Genomic DNA, 19,803 nt, shown 5'->3' on the forward strand with positions numbered 1-19,803 from the left:
GTTGTACCCTCTCTCCACCATGCCCTGTGCGATTTTGGCATATATAATTGCATTTCTTCTTTTTGATCGGAGTTCGGCCTGCACAGATTCTTCTCCCCATACAGTAATCAGATGCAGTGTCTTCCATTCAGTCCATGCTGGAGCTTCTTTGTGATTCTGGGACTGCATGGTCACCTGTGCTGCTGAGCTTGCCACGCTGACCAAACAGGAAAGGAAATTCAAAATTTCCCCGGGGCTTTTCCTGTGTACCTGGCTAGTGCATCGGAGTTGAAAGTGCTGTCCAGAGCAGTCACATTGGAGCACTCTGGGATAGCTCCTGGAGGCCAATTCTGTCGAATTATGTCTGCACTACCCCAAATTCGACCCAGCAAGGTCGATTTTAGCGCTACTCTCCTCTCCGGGGAGGCGTACAGCAGTCAATTTTAAGAGCCCTTTAGGTCAGCGGAACGGTGTTGGTTGTGTAGACGCATTGCTTATAAAATCGACCTAAAGCGGCTGAATGCGACCTAACCTCATAGTGTAGACCAGGGCTAACTCACCAAACCTGTTGTGAGGATTGGTTTGCACAGTGTTGTGAAGATCTAAAGTCCTGTATAAATGTAATTGTTTGTTGCATTCTCTACAAAGTAAACTCTATTGTACATTGTTACTTAAACTTAGTGTTTTTAAGGGTTGTAAAATCTTCAGATCAAATACTTTATAGAAAAGCAGCATTTTATTATCCTATATACATTTTGTGATTTTGTATTTGTGTGTTTAAAAGCTTGGTGCTGTCAGAGCTATCTGTTACTGTTGAAAATTAGAACCAGTTCTTTTTTCTAAGGTTGTTATTCCTGTTTAAATGTTCAGTGATGTAAATGAGAAAAGTCACTTTCCTATCTTGGGAGAAAAATTATAGTAGCACCGCATTTAACATGGAAGGACAGGAGTTGCCCATTTATAAAGCTCTCTTATCTTCCTTATCAAAAATATGAGGAACACACACTAAGTTTAAATAGTTGTTTAGTGTGCATGACAAATTTTGTGAGGGAACTGAAGCTGGCAGACTCCCCAAACCCTACTGTACTGCTAACTTGCTGCTGCATAAAACACTTTTTTTTTCTAGTGGGCATTTGGAGTAACACTGTGGGAGCTGATGACTTTGGGGCAGACTCCATATGTGGATATTGACCCTTTTGAGATGGCTGCATATCTAAAGGATGGATACAGAATAGCTCAACCAATCAACTGCCCTGATGAACTGTAAGTGTGGACTTATTAGGAGAGGGGAGGGAGAGTGGTTTTTATTCCACTTTTCAGGAAACCTTTTTTAAATTCAGAGCAAGCAGAGAATGCTACTTCTACAGATAAAGGAAGTCTCAATTCAGTCATCCTGACCTGGTTGTGTTAAATGTTCATTTGAAAAAAGAAAAAAAAAGCATAATTTAAAGGGCATACTCAGAAATTTTTCAAGTGGAATAAGTAAAGGGAACCAGTATTTTTCTTCCAGGCTACCTTCCTTTTCTCAGCCTGCCTTCTTCTGTCTTCCCAAAATTCCATTTCTCTGTAGCCTCCTACAGAAATTCTTTAAATAGTGTTTTTAAAGCGTTTTAATTGCCATTATCAGATTATCCTAATACTGCTCCTGGCTGCCTTTGACTTGTCTGTCTCTTGACAAACCAGATCAGCACCTCCACTAGTAGTACCTTTGCTGGTCACTCCAGATATGCTACTTCTGGAAAAACAATAGGGAAAAAGAATCCTTGCTGGTGGTCGGATCTCTCTTTACTCAAGTTCATGACACTTGTGTGTGTCATGATTAGCTGTCGTCTTCTGATGTCTCCCCTTTGTTTTTTGTCTTCAGGTTTGCTGTGATGGCCTGTTGTTGGGCCCTAGATCCTGAGGAAAGACCCAAGTTCCAGCAGCTAGTGCAGTGTCTAACGGAATTCCATGCAGCTCTGGGAGCCTATGTCTGAAGCTTCAGGCATGGATTCCATATGCTACTTGAGAAGGGACAGTGCATACACTTCCAGCGCCATGCATCACTTGGACGTACTCACACACTACGTGTATAAAGCAACGCCAGTGGGAGAAAGCACTTCTTCCAAAACACTGTGCCTTAGAATGCTTTCGTAGTCTGACTTTTTTGTAAGATCTCTTGATGTTGAATATTTTCTAGATATCACTTTTGCTAAGTTAAATTGAGACTGTTTTATTTGCCAGCAGATTTTCTAAAATATAGCGATAGTGAACTTGAACACAAGAGTTGGATGGACTTCTGCACTGTTACAACAGACACAAAGTTGGTTTTTTAAAGGTTGTTTTAGAGCTGGTAGGAAAAGGGGGAAATTATGCAAACAACATTGCAGAAACTTTTCCCATTTAGAAACTGAAGTTTTCTGACCAGCTCTAGTGCTTGATCTTGTATGTATCTGGAATAGCTTTTTAGTATCAGCTGCTTTTCTTTTGAGACGATGGCACAGAAACGTTGGGTCCATAAGTGGCATCTTATTTTTTAACCCATTGATCATCAACAATTCTTGGAAAAGCTGGTCTTCCAGATGCAATATCCCTTTTCTAAGACAATAAGCAATTATGTAAAAGTGATTCCAGTTTACCTCATACAGAGAGTGGTAAGGATGGGACTGAATGGAGCCTGTTCTTTTAAATGAAAGCCTGACATGATTTGAGATAGTTCAAAATGCTAAGTAGAGGCCTTCAGAGAAGCGCCAAAGCAGCCCTTATTTGGGTGCCTTTCACCTCAGATTTCTAGATTGCATTTTCTCTTGCTGAAAAGGTACTGGTTGTTTTTAGGGTTTTTATGGCCTGAAATGGGCTTAAATACATAAATATATATTTGTAAAGACACACACTTGCAGAGTAAAGAATGTTTTTCTATTATAATGATTGTGAAAATTTAATCCCTAACACTGGCTAGTGTATCAAGTTTGCAGGTTTTGAAATATATCTTTATTAGGACCAGTTGAAGTAGTTCTGTGGCCCACTGTGAAGGCATTAGATGGCACCTCCCTTGACTGCAAAGCCCAAAGATTCAACATGTATTTTTATCTTACCCATCCCCATTTCCATAGACTTCTATGCCACCTCACAGGGGGAGGGGATGGGGATGGGGGTGTTCCATCCTGTCAGTGAGTTGAAAGTAACATCCAGAATATAAGTATGGCTTATAGGGAAATGGAGGGTGGAGGTTTCCATTGATTCAGCTTGAGGCTAACAGAGGAGAATTTTTACTTTTTCATGAGATTCAAGTTGCCTCCATTAGACTGCTCAGGTAGCATGAAGCAGCCTATACTTCAGATCATACAGCACATAAGCACAACCAGCAAAGCATCCCACTAGTTTCACTCAATCTTTAGGATGAGAGCCCCACACCCTGAGGTTCCCTGTAGCTGCGTGGCCATGGTATGGTATCAGAATGGTACCTGATGGTTATTGACACGAAGGTTTAGAAGTCTTTGACTTATAAGGACAAGACATTAGACTTGGCTATTATATGTGCAAATTAAAAATTAGAGCAGCCTTTCTCAAACTTCTGAAATCTGAGTCCCCTTTCAGGAAAATAAAACCAGTCTCTCCCCTGCTGCATTAGGGCAGTATTGGGGAAGAGTTTGCGATGCCACTGTATGTATACCCCTTTCCTCCCCCAGCTGTGCCTTCATACTTTGTACAAAGAAAAGGAGTACTTGTGGCACCTTAGAGACTAACCAATTTATTAGAGCATAAGCTTTCGTGAGCTACAGCTCACTTCCTCAGATGCATATCGTGGAAACTGTACTTTGTACAGCATGCACCCTGTAATTTGGGAAACAAGGAACTAGAAAATTGTAAGTCCCTCAAATAGAAAAGCTGTCTTTATCCTTATGTGATTGGAGAAACAAGCCATGTTTCATTCCAAACAACTTTTCCTGATCATTGTAATGGGCTGTAATAATAAATGCTGGGACACCCATTGAGCATTCTGTCTAAGAGATGCTGTAAAAGGGTGTTTGGGTTTGAATTGGTTGGAACTCATTTTGTATGGCTGACTTTGCAGTCATATATTTGATTGCTTGGGGGTGGCTTTAAAAACCTTGCCATCCAGACACTTTTGGCCCTTTCAATAGCTGAGATTTAAAAAAAAAAAAAAAATCGATATTTGTTTTATGCTGGCTCACTTGGTAAAATTATCCAGGGCTGGGCCATTTTTCCACCAATTTTTTTATGAAGAGTTCCACAAAGACACTGCAGTTGTAATGCTCATCTGAGAATACTAAGGAGAGAAAACAGTATTATTTGAAAATGATATACTACTTGGAGTATTATTTAAAAACAAAACACATTCTAGCTTCACTTTCTGCAGTTGTGATTGCTGAGGAATCATTTTATGGATCACTATTTTGAAACAGGTTCTAGCACAGACTACATTTCTGGATTTTCATAATATATTTCAGAAAGTTACTTCATTGAGTGCACTGCTCTGATCATTTACTTCTTGGTGTGCTTCTTTGTACACACAAAATCCATTCACTTGCAGCAGTTAGACATTTAGTTGGATGAGAGCCATCAACTCTCTGATGTCATTTAAAAATAAAAGAAATCTGGCTGCACAGATGAAGTAAACCTTTCAAAAGGAACCAGAGTTAATTGATGGCAGAGCTGTTGTCTTGAGTCTGCAAACAGCTCTTCTGCCTAAGCTCTAGCAGAGTGAAAGCTGACTAGTCTTCGCCTTCTTCATTGCTACTGTTGGGAACTCGTGAATGGCAGTAAGACTGCCAATTATCGGGTCAGTTTCACTCCACAACATCTTGGGAAAGCTCTGAGCAATAGTAAAGGCTGGCACTGAAACAGAAGGTCCAAAATATGCTCAAGAAAGGTAAATGATGGAGGGTAGGGATAGGGTCCAGAGTGACCTAGACAAATCAGAGGATTGGACCAAAACAAATCTGATGAGGTTCAACAAGGACAAGTGCAGAGGTCTGCACTTAGGAAGGAAGAATCCCATGCACTGCTACAGGCTGTGGGCCGACTGGCTAAGCAGCAGTTCTGCAGAAAAGGACCTGGGGCTTACAGTGGACGAGAAGCTGGATATGTCAGCAGTGTGCCCTTGTTGTCAAGAAGGTTAATGGCACATTGGCCTGTATTAGTAGGAGCATTGCCAACAGATCAAGGGAAGTGATTATTCCCCTCTATTCAGCACTGGTGAGGCCACACCTGGAGTATTGTTGTCCAGTTTTGGTCTCTTCTCTCCCCCCATCTCCACTAAGAAAGGGATGTGGACAAATTGGAGAGTCCAGTGGCAGCCAACTAAAATGATTAGGGGGCTGGGACACATGACTTACGAGGAGAGGCTGAGGGAACTGGGGTTATTTAGTCTGCAGAAGAGAAGAGTGAAGTGGAATTTGATAGCAGCCTTCAATTACCTGAAGGGGGTTTCCAAAGAGGATGGAGTTCGGCTGTTCTCAATGGTGGCAGATGACAGAACAAGGAGCAGTGGTCTCAAGTTGCAGTGGAGGAGGTTTAGGTTGGATATTAGGAAACACTATTTCACTAGGAGGGTGGTGAAGCACTGGAATGGGTTACCTAGGTAGGTGATGGAATCTTCATCCTGAGAGGTTTTGAAGGCCCGGCTTGACAAAGCCTTGGCTGGGATGAATTAATTGGTGTTGGTCCTGCTTTGAGCAGGGGATTGGACTAGATGACCTCCTGAGGTCTCTTCGAACTCTAAAATTCTGTGATTCTATGAAATGATCAGAAGACCTATACCCACATAGCATCCTGGACTTGGGTGTTAGACCAGAGACAAAAATGTTCCTTCTCCCTTTCAGCTACAAGAGCAGAGCTTGTAGCGCTTCGGGTATATCACATTGCCATTATTACAAATAATGGAGCCCTGAACAAGGTCGAGGGACAAAACTCTGGTAGGTATGCCATCATGCTCATCTTCCCAGCAGGGAAGTGGGTCTGGCTTGATCCCAGACAAATTCTGCTCCAGTTCTACAACTAATTGATCATTTTCAGACTGCCTTACTTGACTTGATAATTCGTCTGGCGGTGCCTCCAATGATTGCAAACCTGAGTGGCTTCTAAAGACTGCCATGTTTCCTTCCAGTTGTACAGTTTTCGTTCCCAGCCAAAGACAAGGACAGGTAGTTTATTCAATCCTCTACCACTGAGATGCTGAAGATCTGATCTGCAGAGGTTTATGCTATTGATAAGGGACCTGATGGGGCCTACCACTTGCTTCTAGCCTCTGAACTGAACCCTAAAATCATGAATGTGTAGGTCACTTTGAGTTTTTGCTATTACATACGTGGCCTCTGTATGCTGGTGTGGTATAGAGGTTTTATCAGCACTTGTTTGGGAAAAGCTGCATGTCCCACTCATGAATAAGGCTAAGATTTTGTCAGGGATGTTTTTAGTGAAAGTCACGGACAGGTCACGGGCAATAAAGAAAAGTTCATGGAAGCCCGGGACCTGTCCCTGACTTTTACTAAAAATATCCCCCTGACAAAATGGGGAGCTCAGCTGTGGGGTCCCCATGTCGCCTGCAGAGGTTGGGTAGCTGTGGGGGCTGCTCTGGGGGCCCCCACCACCTGCTGGGAGCTTTGAAGGACCCCTGGTCCCGCAGTGGCCCTGCCACCCTCTGGAGGCCCTGCTACCCTCAGGGGCTCAGAGCTCCCAGTCCCCAACCCCCATGGCAGCCAAGAGCTCCAGGGGGCCCCACAGTCTGCATCAGCCAGGAGCTGCTGGGGGCTCCCACAGCAACTCAGAGCTCTGAGGGAGCCATCACCACCTGCGGCAGCTGGGAGCTACAGGGAGGCCCTGGCTCCCACAGCCACTGGGAGTTGCGAGGTCCCCCCTACCACCTGCAACTCCCAGCTGACAGGGCTGAATTCACAGAGGTTGCTAGAAGTCACGGATTCCGTGATTTCCATGACTTCCATGAAAAAATCTTAACCTTACTCATGAATAATGTGACAGCTCAAATCTTTATACCCCAGATCATCACATCTGTATAACATTTTTTTTGTTCCTGTTCAGCACCACCATTTGAGCCCCTCCACGGGCTCCCTCCATATCAGTATCAAGTGTTAAGGTGAGGTAAAGCAGCTGAAAGGCCCATTGCAAACTCTGTCTCCACTATCCGTTCCTCACTTTCACCATCTGGCTTTTGCTGCTTCTTTTCATTTCTTAACTTCATGTACAAACATGAAACAAACTCTTTTCTGTGCTGCTTCTTATGCATCAATTCCCTCTGAACTGATCCACAAAGCCACTACCTTCAAATCTCTCCATGAGACTCACGTCTGCTATGATACCTATAAACCAGTGGTGGCATAAATAGCAGATGGGGTTGATAAATACTCATAGCTCTTCTTAAAATGCAAATCTTTCTAAAAATTTTATATATTTGACTTTCCTTCCTCACACTTTGTGTCATGTTATGTCATGAGCACACTGTTATCAGGGAAAATTCTATGTTTGCGGGAAAGAAATATTTCCCTAGCAGGTTGTTTCAATTATTTTATGTTTGAAGCTGCTCAGAAATTGGGAATATTGGGAGTTGTGCCAAAGCCTCATGGTGCTTTTCCGACTACTCAGCCAAAAGGAATATGAATGAGAACATGCTGCATAGACACTCTTGTCTTGTCTTCCTTTCTCACACATCCAGTTTACTGAGAGTTGTTCTTACCTCTGCTCATTAGAAGGGAGCATATCAGCTTTAATGCCTTTTCTGTATTACTGTATTGCCTAGGAGCCCTAGTCATAGCTCAGGACCCTGTTGAGTACAAGCACAGAACAAAAAGATAGTGTGTGCCCCAGAGAGCATCCAATCGGGGGATATGATGAGATGGCAGATGAGGGAGCATAAGGAAACAATGAGACAATATTGGTCAGGAGGATGGGCAGTGGTCTCAGCTCACCAGTAGTCTAACCCTCAAGTTTTTTGTAAGCATCACGGCAAAGGAGAATATTGAGGGTTTCTGAAGGAGGATAATTAAAGTAGCTTCACAGTTGTTTACAGTCAACTTCTCTTAAGTATGAGGACAAAATGTGAAGGTTACTTTTCGAAAATTTAACAAGTGGACAGTGGAAGCAGGAGTAGACATCTCAATATTGAATGAGATATGATAGGTCCAGATAGCCCCTGAACAGCCTTGAAAGTGAAGACAAGTTGCTTATGTTTAATGCAATAGAGAAGGGGGGAATCAATGGAAGAATGTGAAAGAGGGGTGACATGGTCAAAGCAATGGGTTAGGAAAATTATCTGAACAGATACGAGTGGCGCAAGATTACATTTGTCAAGGCCAAAGAGAAGAAAGTTGAAGTAACCAAGAGGATGAGAGCCTGGACAAGTTTTAGCTATGTAAGTGGTTAGGAAAGTGATGTTCTGCAGAAAGAATCAACAAGGTTTGTACATAGCCTGGATGTGAGGACCTAGAGAGGTCGAAGTTGAAGTGACGTCCAGGTTACGGGCCTGAGTGACAAGTAGAATTGTGGTGTTAGCCATAGGGATCGAGAGGCTGGGGAGAAAGATTAAGAATCATAGAATATCAGGGTTGGAAGGGACCCCAGAAGGTCATCTAGTCCAACCCCCTGCTCAAAGCAGGACCAATTCCCAGTTAAATCATCCCAGCCAGGGCTTTGTCAAGCCTGACCTTAAAAACCTCTAAGGAAGGAGATTCTACCACCTCCCTAGGTAACTCATTCCAGTGTTTCACCACCCTCTTAGTGAAAAAGTTTTTCCTAATATCCAATCGAAATCTCCCCCACTGCAACTTGAGACCATTACTCCTCGTTCTGTCATCTGCTACCGTCTTGGAACCCCCTTTCAGGTAGTTGAAAGCAGCTATCAAATCCCCCCTCATTCTTCTCTTCTGCAGGCTAAACAATCCCAGTTCCCTCAGCCTCTCCTCATAAGTCATGTGTTCCAGTCCCCTAATCATTTTTGTTGCCCTTCGCTGGACTCTCTCCAATTTATCCACATCCTTCTTGAAGTGTGGGGCCCAAAACTGGACACAGTACTCCAGATGAGGCCTCACCAATGTCGAATAGAGGGGAACGATCACGTCCCTCGATCTGCTCGCTATGCCCCTACTTATACATCCCAAAATGCCATTGGCCTTCTTGGCAACAAGGGCACACTGCTGACTCATATCCAGCTTCTCGTCCACTGTCACCCCTAGGTCCTTTTCCGCAGAACTGCTGCCTAGCCATTCGGTCCCTAGTCTGTAGCGGTGCATTGGGTTCTTCCGTCCTAAGTGCAGGACCCTGCACTTATCCTTATTGAACCTCATCACATTCCTTTTGGCCCAATCCTCCAATTTGTCTAGGTCCTTCTGTATCCTATCCCTCCCCTCCAGCGTATCTACCACTCCTCCCAGTTTAGTATCATCCGCAAATTTGCTGAGAGTGCAATCCACACCATCCTCCAGATCATTTATGAAGATATTGAATAAAACCAGCCCCAGGACCGACCCTTGGGGCACTCCACTTGATACCGGCTGCCAACTAGACATGGAGCCATTGATCACTACCCGTTGAGCCCGACAATCTAGCCAGCTTTCTACCCACCTTATAGTGCATTCATCCAGCCCATACTTCCTTAACTTGGTGACAAGAATACTATGGGAGACCGTGTCAAAAGCTTTGCTAAAGTCAAGAAACAATACATCCACTGCTTTCCCTTCATCCACAGAACCAGTAATCTCATCATAAAAGGCGATTAGATTAGTCAGGCATGACCTTCCCTTGGTGAATCCATGCTGGCTGTTCCTGATCACTTTCCTCTCATGCAAGTGCTTCAGGATTGATTCTTTGAGGACCTGCTCCATGATTTTTCCGGGGACTGAGGTGAGGCTGACTGGCCTGTAGTTCCCAGGATCTTCCTTCTTCCCTTTTTTAAAGATTGGCACTACATTAGCCTTTTTCCAGTCATCCGGGACTTCCCCGGTTCGCCACGAGTTTTCAAAGATAATGGCCAGTGGCTCTGCAATCACAGCCGCCAATTCCTTCAGCACTCTCGGATGCAACTCGTCCGGCCCCATGGACTTGTGCACGTCCAGCTTTTCTAAATAGTCCCTAACCACCTCTATCTCCACAGAGGGCTGGCCATCTCTTCTGCATTTTGTGATGCCCAGCGCAGCAGTCTGGGAGCTGACCTTGTTAGTGAAAACAGAGGCAAAAAAAGCATTGAGTACATTAGCTTTTTCCACATCCTCTGTCACTAGGTTGCCTCCCTCATTCAGTAAGGGGCCCACACATTCCTTGGCTTTCTTCTTGTTGCCAACATACCTGAAGAAACCCTTCTTGTTACTCTTGACATCTCTGGCTAGCTGCAGCTCCAGGTGCGATTTGGCCCTCCTGATAACATTCCTACATGCCCGAGCAATATTTTTATACTCTTCCCTGGTCATATGTCCAACCTTCCACTTCTTGTAAGCTTCTTTTTTATGTTTAAGATCCGCTAGGATTTCACCATTAAGCCAAGCTGGTCGCCTGCCATATTTACTATTCTTTCGACTCATCGGGATGGTTTGTCCCTGTAACCTCAACAGGGATTCCTTGAAATACAGCCAGCTCTCCTGGACTCCTTTCCCCTTCAAGTTAGTCCCCCAGGGGATCCTGGCCATCCGTTCCCTGAGGGAGTCGAAGTCTGCTTTCCTGAAGTCCAGGGTCCGTATCCTGCTGCTTACCTTTCTTCCCTGCGTCAGGATCCTGAACTCAACCAACTCATGGTCACTGCCTCCCAGATTCCAATCCACTTTTGCTTCCCCCACTAATTCTACCCGATTTGTGAGCAGCAGGTCAAGAAAAGCGCCCCCCCTAGTTGGCTCCTCTAGCACTTGCGCCAGGAAATTGTCCCCTACGCTTTCCAAAAACTTCCTGGATTGTCTATGCACCGCTGTATTGCTCTCCCAGCAGATATCAGGAAAATTAAAGTCACCCATGAGAATCAGGGCATGCGATCTAGTAGCTTCCGTGAGCTGCCGGAAGAAAGCCTCATCCACCTCATCCTCATCTGTTTTAGCCATGTAGAGCTGGAGCCAAGGACCAAACATCCAAAAGGTGTCAGAGACAGGCTGAGATTTTAGCTTGGACAGGAGGAGACAGGTCTGGAGTAGAGGTATATTTGTGAGTTGCCAGCCTAGAGAATGGTAGTTTGTGTTTGCAGATGAGATTACCCTAAGAGACGGTATAGAGGGAGAAGAGAAAGGGAGCCCCATCAGAAAGTTGGAAGGGCCTCCAAAGGACATGCTGGAAAACCAGGTCACAGAAATCAAGGGAGGGAAAAATTTCAGTAAATGTGGCCAACAATGTCAAATGTACCTGGCGGGTCAAGGGGAATGAGGGCAAAGTACTAGTTCTGAGCTTTGGCTAGGAAGAGGTCATTAGAGACATTGGTAGAGCAGTTTCAGTGGAGAGTAGGAGGTGGAAGCTGGATTGGAGAGGGCACAGAAGAATTGGAGCAAAGAAATTCCAGACAGCAATTGTAAACAGTGTACTTGAGTTTAGGGCTATAAGTGCGCTATGTGCTTTCCTTTCTATTCCCTGTCCAACAATAGTGGTTCAGAAGGATCTTAGCACTCTTTTGGCCTGGGACAGCCCCATTTTTATTGTTCACATGTCTAGTGACATTTTGTTCTCTAACTTCCGTTGTGACTTTTTGAGGTGACTGGGAAAGAAGGGGGCTGATGCATGGAAGAGGGAGGTACGAGTGCAGAAAATTCCTCACATGGATACTTGGGAAAGCTAAGTCCCCTGTCAGTTTCCAGATAACCAATGTTAAAGGTTGACTATGCAACCTAACTCTTCTGCTGTTTATTTCTTTTCTATTTCTTTTCTTAAATTCCTCCACTAACTGACATTTCCATCCTTCCCCACCCAGAGTTTGCTTGCTTGACTGAAAGATTGTTAAATACTGCAATAGGAGTTTGTCATTTGCCTTCTGCTCTGGAAAGTAGTACACCATGGAGTGTGTGGCAAACTAAAGTGCATGCTGGGGCTTTCACAGGCTGAGACAGCACCTTTTAGAACAGTTAAACATTGAGAGAATCTGAGTTGGGGTATTAACATTTCTGCAATATCAGGTGTGCATGACACTTTAGACACAAGACTGGATTTTTTCAAAAATGCATGTAAGGTCCAATGGGCATGCAACAACCCAGAGCTGTGCAAACATGTATATACAAATCCCAGTTTGGATACATGCATCAAAGTCCAGGCATTGCAAATTCGGCTCACACCTTTCTGAAAATCTGCCCCTAAAATGTTTACATTCTAATTTAGGTAATGATACAGGCAAAAGGGAGTGGGTGTTTGTTCTAATTGACCCCATTCAAAAGTTAGTGATGAAACTCCTGTTTGACTTAGATGGGGCAAAGCTAGGCCAATGCTGAGCGCTTTCTAAATCCTAGGGCATTTTGTGTTCTCTCTGATCAAACTAGAATACTTTTCCAGCTTTGGAACACATCATATACACATGACTTCTCAGTCATGGATTGTGAAAGATGGCAGCAAGTCAATTTAGCAAAAAAGCCAATCTGCATTAGGTAAACTCTCATTGTTGATTGAGGTTCTTAATTCCAGGACCTGAAGCGAATTGGCTGGCACACTGAACATCATGCAGGTGCTTATTCCAATTTTAATAAAACATCCAGTGAAAGAAAAATGAGGTGGAAGAAATCTGACCTGAAAAATGAGCAAAAAGTTAAATCTAACTGCGGAGGCTGGAATGCACTGAGAAGGTAGGTTTTTAGTGTGGGCTTAAGCCCATGTCAAACTCTAAATAATTGGAATACCTCAGCCATGGAATACAACATAAGCAGGAGCTATGGCGCCTGCAATCTCTCAATGCTATTGTGGGTAAGACTGCTCCACGCTGGCTGCTCCAGATTCTGAAAACAAGGCAGAGTATCAGGAAGACTCCAGGAGCATAGTGCTGCTGCTGCTCTGCCCTCACAGCATGAGATGCAAAAATAATTCCATGGGTTTCTTCTTCTGAGAGGTGGAGTGGGACAGGACGGCTCAGGAGGAGAAGAGATGCATCAATGCAGTTCTACACCAGTTATTGTGTGAAAGGTGCAGTTACATCCCCCTCGGGACCGAAGGCTGCCCCTCCGGGCCACAGAACTACACCATATGTGCTAGCAAAGCCTAGTTCTCTGTTGGATGCTAGAATTGAATCCTATTCTGGTGTTGGGTAGATGTTCAGAGAAGAGAAAGGGGGGCATCTTCCTTCTCCCCCACCCTCCCAGTAACTGCACAGCACAGGGCAAGATTTGCTCCTGGTATTTCCATTTTGGTGTTTGTTCATTTTTGGCCTGACTAGCTCTTCATTTAATGGAAGTAGTGTGGTCTAGTGCAGAGGTTCCCAAACTTTTGTTTCCTGCACCCCACTTCTCTATGGGAGTCACGTAACTGCCCACCAACTCCTGCCGTCTGGGGCAAAAAATGACTCACTGAGGCAAGCCAGCAACTCATGCCTGGCGTAGCAGCAGGACCCAGCTGGTTCCATCCCCAAGGAATCCATGGCAGAGCATAGAGGGACTCCTGGCACTCCCTCTCCCCAGTCCAAAGCCTAATGCCCCCACAGGCTCTGGTGCGTTTAAATATGGGGTGGGGTGGTAGGAAGAGGGGCAGCAGTCAGGGAGTTGAGAAGGGATAGGGGCAGCAGGATGGGCCTGAGCAGGGCCGTGGTCCTCACCCACCCTGATCACCGAGGACTCCCTGCTGCTGCCCTGCCCACTGGCTGGCTATAGCACCTTACCTCTGATAACCTTTTGGGCCCCCTAAAAAGTAGGGGGGCATGTGCAGTTTGAAAATCCAGTGGCCTAGCGAATAGAACACTGGAGCGGTACACAGCAGAGCTGGGTTCTGTTTGCAGCTTGGCCAGTGGCCTGCTGGGTGACTGTGGGTCAATCATGTCACTCCCCCGTGCCTCAGTTTCCCCACTGTAAAATGGGAGTAATGCTACTGACCTGTGTAAATTGCTTTTAGGCCTAGGAGTGAAAAGCACATGGTATTATCAGAGCTAAACTATTTCTTTGTTTTTAAAGGCAGTTACAGTAAGGTCCTATCCTCAGACTTGTGTCCAGTAAGTAGCCTGGTGCCACTTCTATGTCCCTCTCCCCACAATGTGATAAGTAGGAAAGCAGAGTGCTGGCACCACCCTACATGCTGCTAGCCAAGGTGCCCATTGCCACATTCAGGGAGCGTGCCCCCTTGTGCTGTCTCCAGAAATGTACCAGCCCTGCTGCCTATGGAGACCCTCTGTGGTTACTGAGACAAGAGTGGCATTTCTCCTAAATGCATAGGATCAACAGCCATGGGCACACTTTAAAAATGCAAGGGGCTCTTTATGTCTTTAAGGTCGTGCTCCTCCACCTGTTCAGCGCAGAGAGACGAAGTGGGAAGGAGTGGTCAGAGTTGCACCGTACAAATAGCTGTCAGAGAGCATTACAAAGGGTGCTCTGCAGAGCTGGCAGTGATGAGATAGAGCTGTCATCTCCGTGTGCAGCATAATGGAGCCCTTTACGCTCCTGCTGAATGTCAATAGGAAAGCCAGGGGCTCCCAACCATGTGTATCTGTGCATAACTGTCCCCAGAAGCAGCTGCTTCCATTCTCCCATCACCGACCTCCATGCCCTATCCTTAGCTGAGGTCAAGTCCTCAACCGCAGAGAATGCTCTTGAACTGTGCCAGTTTCTGTTTGGGGAGAGAAGTGGGGAATAGGTGAGACCTCTTCCATAGCTCAAATGGGGACTTGCCCATCAAGGGCTTACAATTTGCAGAGTGAGCTGAAAGCATCGTGGGCTAATAAACCCATCTTCCAAAGACCATTGCACCATGTGCATTCAGCCAATTGGTGCCCACTTGAGTCCAGAAAGTTCTGAACCTGGCCACCAACCTCTTGTGGGCAGGGGGGAGGAAAGCAGCCGACATCCATGCTGGTTAGCTGTCCAAGGAGTATGGGGAGCAGTAGGAAAGGAAAGGATTGTGATGAATAAATGAGAAATTGAGATTGCATGGGCTGCCTATACGGTCATGTTTTCAGCAAAGTACAGAACAGGGGCATGTAACAACCAATGATATTCAGGCGGCCTACATAAAATGAATGAGACTTGGAGACTGCAGCTTTGGTGATGGAGCAATTTGTGCTGTATGGTCCAAAAATGCCTAACAGACAGAGTAGAGTTTTGCCTCGGTAAAACTTCACCCAGAATAAAGCAATAAGGCCTGTGTGAGCAGGCCAGGAGAAGAAAATCTGCTGGGATTGCTCTGTGCAAAACTCAGGTGCTAGACTGGGACTCAGGAGAACAGGGTTCGGTTCTCTGCTTCTGCGAACTGCCTGTGCAATGTAGGTAACTCAGTCTCCAGGAACGTTAGTTCCCCATCTGTCCCATCCCACAGGCGAGGAAATTTATGAGGAAAATTGCATTAGGATTGTGAGGCGCTCAGATGCTATGGAAGGGGGGGCCTCTGGAAGTATCGTGGACAAAATTGATCCAGAACTGGGAAAGGGAGACAGGGCTGTGTCCCCCTCCCCGATCTCCCTGCCTTGGAGAAGGAACTGTGGGTCCAGCCCCCGCACTGCATCCCACAACCTCTGGAGTCTCCGCGCATGCTCGCACCCAGCTCCCCTGCTAAATAGAGTGACGTTTCTAGGGTCACTCCTAACCATGGCTGCCCACTGCAGCAGTGGGGCTGGGGAAGGGAGGATGCAGCCACTGGATTGCTTTTTCTGCGGCTTGGGGAGTGTGGGAGGAGAATGTGTGTCCCTCCAGCCCTCTCCTAGGCTCATCCCTCTTTTCATGGCAATCCCGACCCCACAGAGCCCAAGGCAGGGTTGGGCGATGCTGCCCCTGGAGGTGACTGTATGCACAGGGGAAGCCCTCTGCGGTTCTCCCTGTATAGAGCAGTACAGGGTAGGAGTTGGCCCAGTGCTGACGTCACTCACATTCAGCAGCGCCTTGCTCCATGAGCAGTCCTGGTGCCAGAAATGTGAGCTAAGCTGGCAGAGCCCTGAGTTCCCAGAACATGCTGAGGCTGCAAATTCTGCTGCTGGAAAAGGAGAAGTTCCTTTGAAAAGCAAAACCGCCTACCTGCATGCATGCTTATGAAATGCAGCAGCTTTTGTGGGGCAGAGTCAGTGCCTGGAGGTAAGTGGCTCTGCAGCAGGGGAGAGCTACATTTCTGGGCATTTGGCTCAACAAAAATATTCCAGAAACCCTCTGGGAAATGTCAAGGTGCCTGTGAGGGGCCTTGTACGACCCCGCTCACATATTATCCTCCTGGGCACCGTGCACAGCATGGCACGACCTCCTGCTGCACGACCTCCTCTGCCTTGTGGGGCTGTCCGGATGCTGGGCAGGCTAGAGTGCCAATGTGGAGGAACAGACAGGTAGGGGGAGTGCTTCCACAGCTATGCCCCTACACGGGTGCAGTATATGCTCCCCTGCGTAGCCCTGCACGGGGGTGGCAGGGAGAGTTGTGGCCCTGCATCCCCACTGCTCCCTTTAGGATGATTCTGACCTAGGGGGACCATTCTAGGAGCAGTAGACCAGGTCATGTGGTGGGTGAGGTCTCGGGGGAAGAGAAAGGCTCCTTGTACCTTCCCCTGGCTTCGTACCCCCACGCTGGGGCTGCCAGTGCTGTGGCCCATCACACAGACATCAAAGGCCTGGCTGTTTCTCTTCAACCTTTATCTCAGGAAGAACTTTCAGACAGAGGCAGCTCTCAAAAGCCAGATTCATGTGCAAGGCAGCGTATTTTGCCAGTCGCTTCCTTGATGCTCTTGCTAATTATTGACAGGATCTGTTTGAGGGAGAGCTGCCATCTAGCTTTTCACTCAGCAGTAAAGCGACAGCCTTGTGTTTGACAAAGGGCCAGCCCTAAAGGTTCTAAAACGCTGGATCAGGTCTGATAAAATCACGAGATTAAAAATCACAAAGCTTTTTTAATTGATTCTTTTTCTCTGCCTTCAGGTTCCTGGGACTTTAGGATCAACTCGAGTCACATCTTCAAGCTTTTCTCTCCAGCCAGTGGAAGCTGGGATTCCCACAATCACATGAGTCCAGGAGCTGGGGTTTTAAAAAAAACACCAAAAATTGCAAGAATTGGCAGCACTGCCCAGGGCTTGTTTGACCACAAATTCAGTATTATGGCTGCATGGCAGGATAATGGTCTGTATGAAGAGGACCGGATGGATGAAGGGATTGGGAATGCAATACATACACTGTCAACATTTTTCTAGCTTTGCATTTAGCCCAGGTAATCGGTGTTGCCAACTCATCTTGCAAATCTCGTGATATTTGTTGGGTTGGGGAAATGGAGTCAGGTGGTTCTAGGAAAATCCCAATTTGCTTTTTCTGTTTCTTTTTTTAATAATAAAAGCAAGTTTCCCGCCCTTATGTCTGCAGAAAAAAAGTGACCCCCGAAAGGCTCAAATGAGAAGGCAAATGAAAAGAATCCCAAAGCTTTCCTTTTCCAATTGCACGATGTTTAAGCCAGTCTTATGTCTGTTGGTGCCCTGACTCTTCATGGTCACGAGTATGACTGGTGTACCTGGAACCCCATTCATGGAAGAGGACCCCAGTGCGCTCATGGCTTCTTGAAGGCTTGAATTTGACGACATTAATTTCCAGCAAAGACCCTGCCTGCAGTTCCGGGGCGGAGGCGGTTACGGTTGTGCTTCTTGCATGTTCTTGGGGTCTGCACAAATGATTTTACCTGGGTGTGAAAGGCCTTTAGCTTCTTCCAGTCAGTGAAACAACAGGGGTTTTTAGAGGAAGGGTAGGTATGATGATGATGATGTGGATACCAGTAAAACACGAATCCTTTAGCAGTGTCAGAGATTTCTGGTCAGCACTAGCACAGGGAATGGTTACCGCTTGGTGCTCCACCGAACAAATATTTGAATCTTTTAGGCCATTCGATGAGAGGAAACATTTGGAACTGTTGAGTCATTGCTTGAAATTCCTGTACATCTTCAGCCTCCCGACCTCATTTTTCACTTTGTTCTGGTGAGTCTGTTGAGAAATTGAATCGTCAGAGTTGTTGGGCTTGGCTACTCTGCATGTGCCCGGTGTGGGTATAGAGATGTGTGTGTATATATAGATAGATATATTTTACTAGTTGCAGTCGGATCTGTAACTTCTCTGGGAATGATCAAATATGATTTTAAACGTCCTCTTACAAAGATTAATTTCACTATCTCCTTGCCTTTTTCACGGTGCTACTGCAGAGAGTGCAGATGGCCCTTCACTAGGAATTTTCCTTCTTCGTAAAAATCAAGCGACACGATTTAGGGAGAATTTCCACTTTGAGGAGAAGGAATTGCTGCTCTAGATGGCTTATAGGCTTGTGAAGGGGCATACAGATCCTGTGGTGCACCTTGCGGAGAACCGGCAGCCATAACTTCCCTTCCCCACCATACCCCAGTGCTGTGCTTTGGGGGTTAAACCCCAGCTTCTGGCCTACACTAGGTTAGGCACTGAGCCGGGGAGAGTGAATTCTTTTAGCAGATAAAAACGGTGGAGGGCTCTGATGAGCAGAAGCCAGGATTGGGAGACAGGATAGTGATTTGCTCTGTTTGGACTTGTGCTGCACCCCCAGGAGGGATGTGGCTAGTGCCTCTGCTGCCATGTCACTGTGACTGCACCTGAAGTCCCAGAGCGGATTTTGGTTGCATAAACCCAGCCTCCTGCTGAGTCTCCGTTTAGCTTTGCGGGCCTAGGCCATGCCTGGGTTCAGCTGGGAAGAGTGGAGAGCACAATGCATTGCTGTATAGCATAGATTAGCTATGAGAGCAGTCAGGGAGAGACAGCTCCCTGGATACTGGCACCTGGGCATTTCCTAACCCCAGGCTAGAGGAACTCTTGCAGTATTTACATGCTTGCAGGGATAGAGGGACTGGCTGCCTTGGGAGATTGGGAACAGGACACAGAGCATTTACTGTAAAGTCTTTCATTTGTTTTCAGTCCCAAGCTCCTTACCGCTGGCTGCTATCAGGTCAGTTGTGAAATAGGTAGCCCCCTCCCAAAGCCCCTCCCAAACCCCCAGGCAGGCATTCTGTGGGCTGCCGCCCTAGCCAAAGAAGGTCTCCTGGCTGGGCCCAACGGAGTGCTGCTGCTCACTGGAGTAGAGGAGGAGACTTGAACAGGCTGGTCCTGACCCTGAGCTCCCACTACTTAGTGGGAACTGGTGGTGGCTAGAGGCAGTTGCTATGTATGTGGCTATGCTACACCACTCTTCCTGTCCCCACTGGGTTGCTTCTGGCCAGAATTCTGGGCACAGTCCATGGGGCAGGGGAGGAGGGTTTTTGGGATGGGATTACAGGTCTGCCAGCTAAGAGGCTGAGCGCCTTGGGTGCCCACTGTTAGCATCAGAGGGGCTGCCTGGCCCCTGCAGCTCATCATGTCTGTAAATCAGGCCTCTTAAACAGGTGCCTAAATACAGAGTTAAGTGCCTGCTACGGGGCACCCCAGATCAGTTCATCACATGTGTAACTCATGCTATGTCCGTGTCTCGTGCTGAGAGGCTGGTGCATCTAAACCCCATGACTTGCCAAACGCAGGGCAACAGAAACCTCCACGATCTCCGTGGCTTCAGAGACTAATTCGATGAGCCAAGAGGAGGTCAGACAAGTGAAAGAAGGCCTTGCTGAGGGGGTTCACTCGGGGGGAGAGGTGTTTGTGGGATCTCCTTGCTAAAAGTCTGGCCCTCAAGCCTTTAGTGCTCAGTCTCTCCCACACGAGGCTCCAAACACCCTGAGCAGGAAGCCTGCACGGGACACCCAGCATGAGTGGGGATCTTGTGCTT

General features: G+C 46.5%; 1 protein-coding gene across 5 annotated transcripts in view; it reads left to right on the forward strand.

Moving 5' to 3' along the window:
* Positions 1-18,166, forward strand: part of RYK (receptor like tyrosine kinase) — a 174,579-nt gene extending 156,413 nt beyond the window's left edge. For 3 of the 5 annotated variants that reach the window (XM_073360373.1, XM_073360370.1, XM_073360372.1), the window contains 2 exons: positions 1,106-1,242; positions 1,844-4,233. In XM_073360373.1, the coding sequence (XP_073216474.1) occupies positions 1,106-1,242; positions 1,844-1,955 (249 nt within the window). In that variant the 3' untranslated portion in view covers positions 1,956-4,233. Of the gene's footprint in view, positions 1-1,105; positions 1,243-1,843; positions 4,234-12,570 lie in introns of those variants that run through there. The other 2 variants (XR_012160844.1, XM_073360374.1) reach the window with 2 other exon arrangements.
* The last annotated feature ends 1,637 nt before the right edge of the window (positions 18,167-19,803 follow it).

The sequence above is a fragment of the Lepidochelys kempii genome, chromosome 9 (genome assembly GCF_965140265.1).
Source record: "Lepidochelys kempii isolate rLepKem1 chromosome 9, rLepKem1.hap2, whole genome shotgun sequence".
NCBI lineage: Eukaryota > Metazoa > Chordata > Testudines > Cheloniidae > Lepidochelys > Lepidochelys kempii.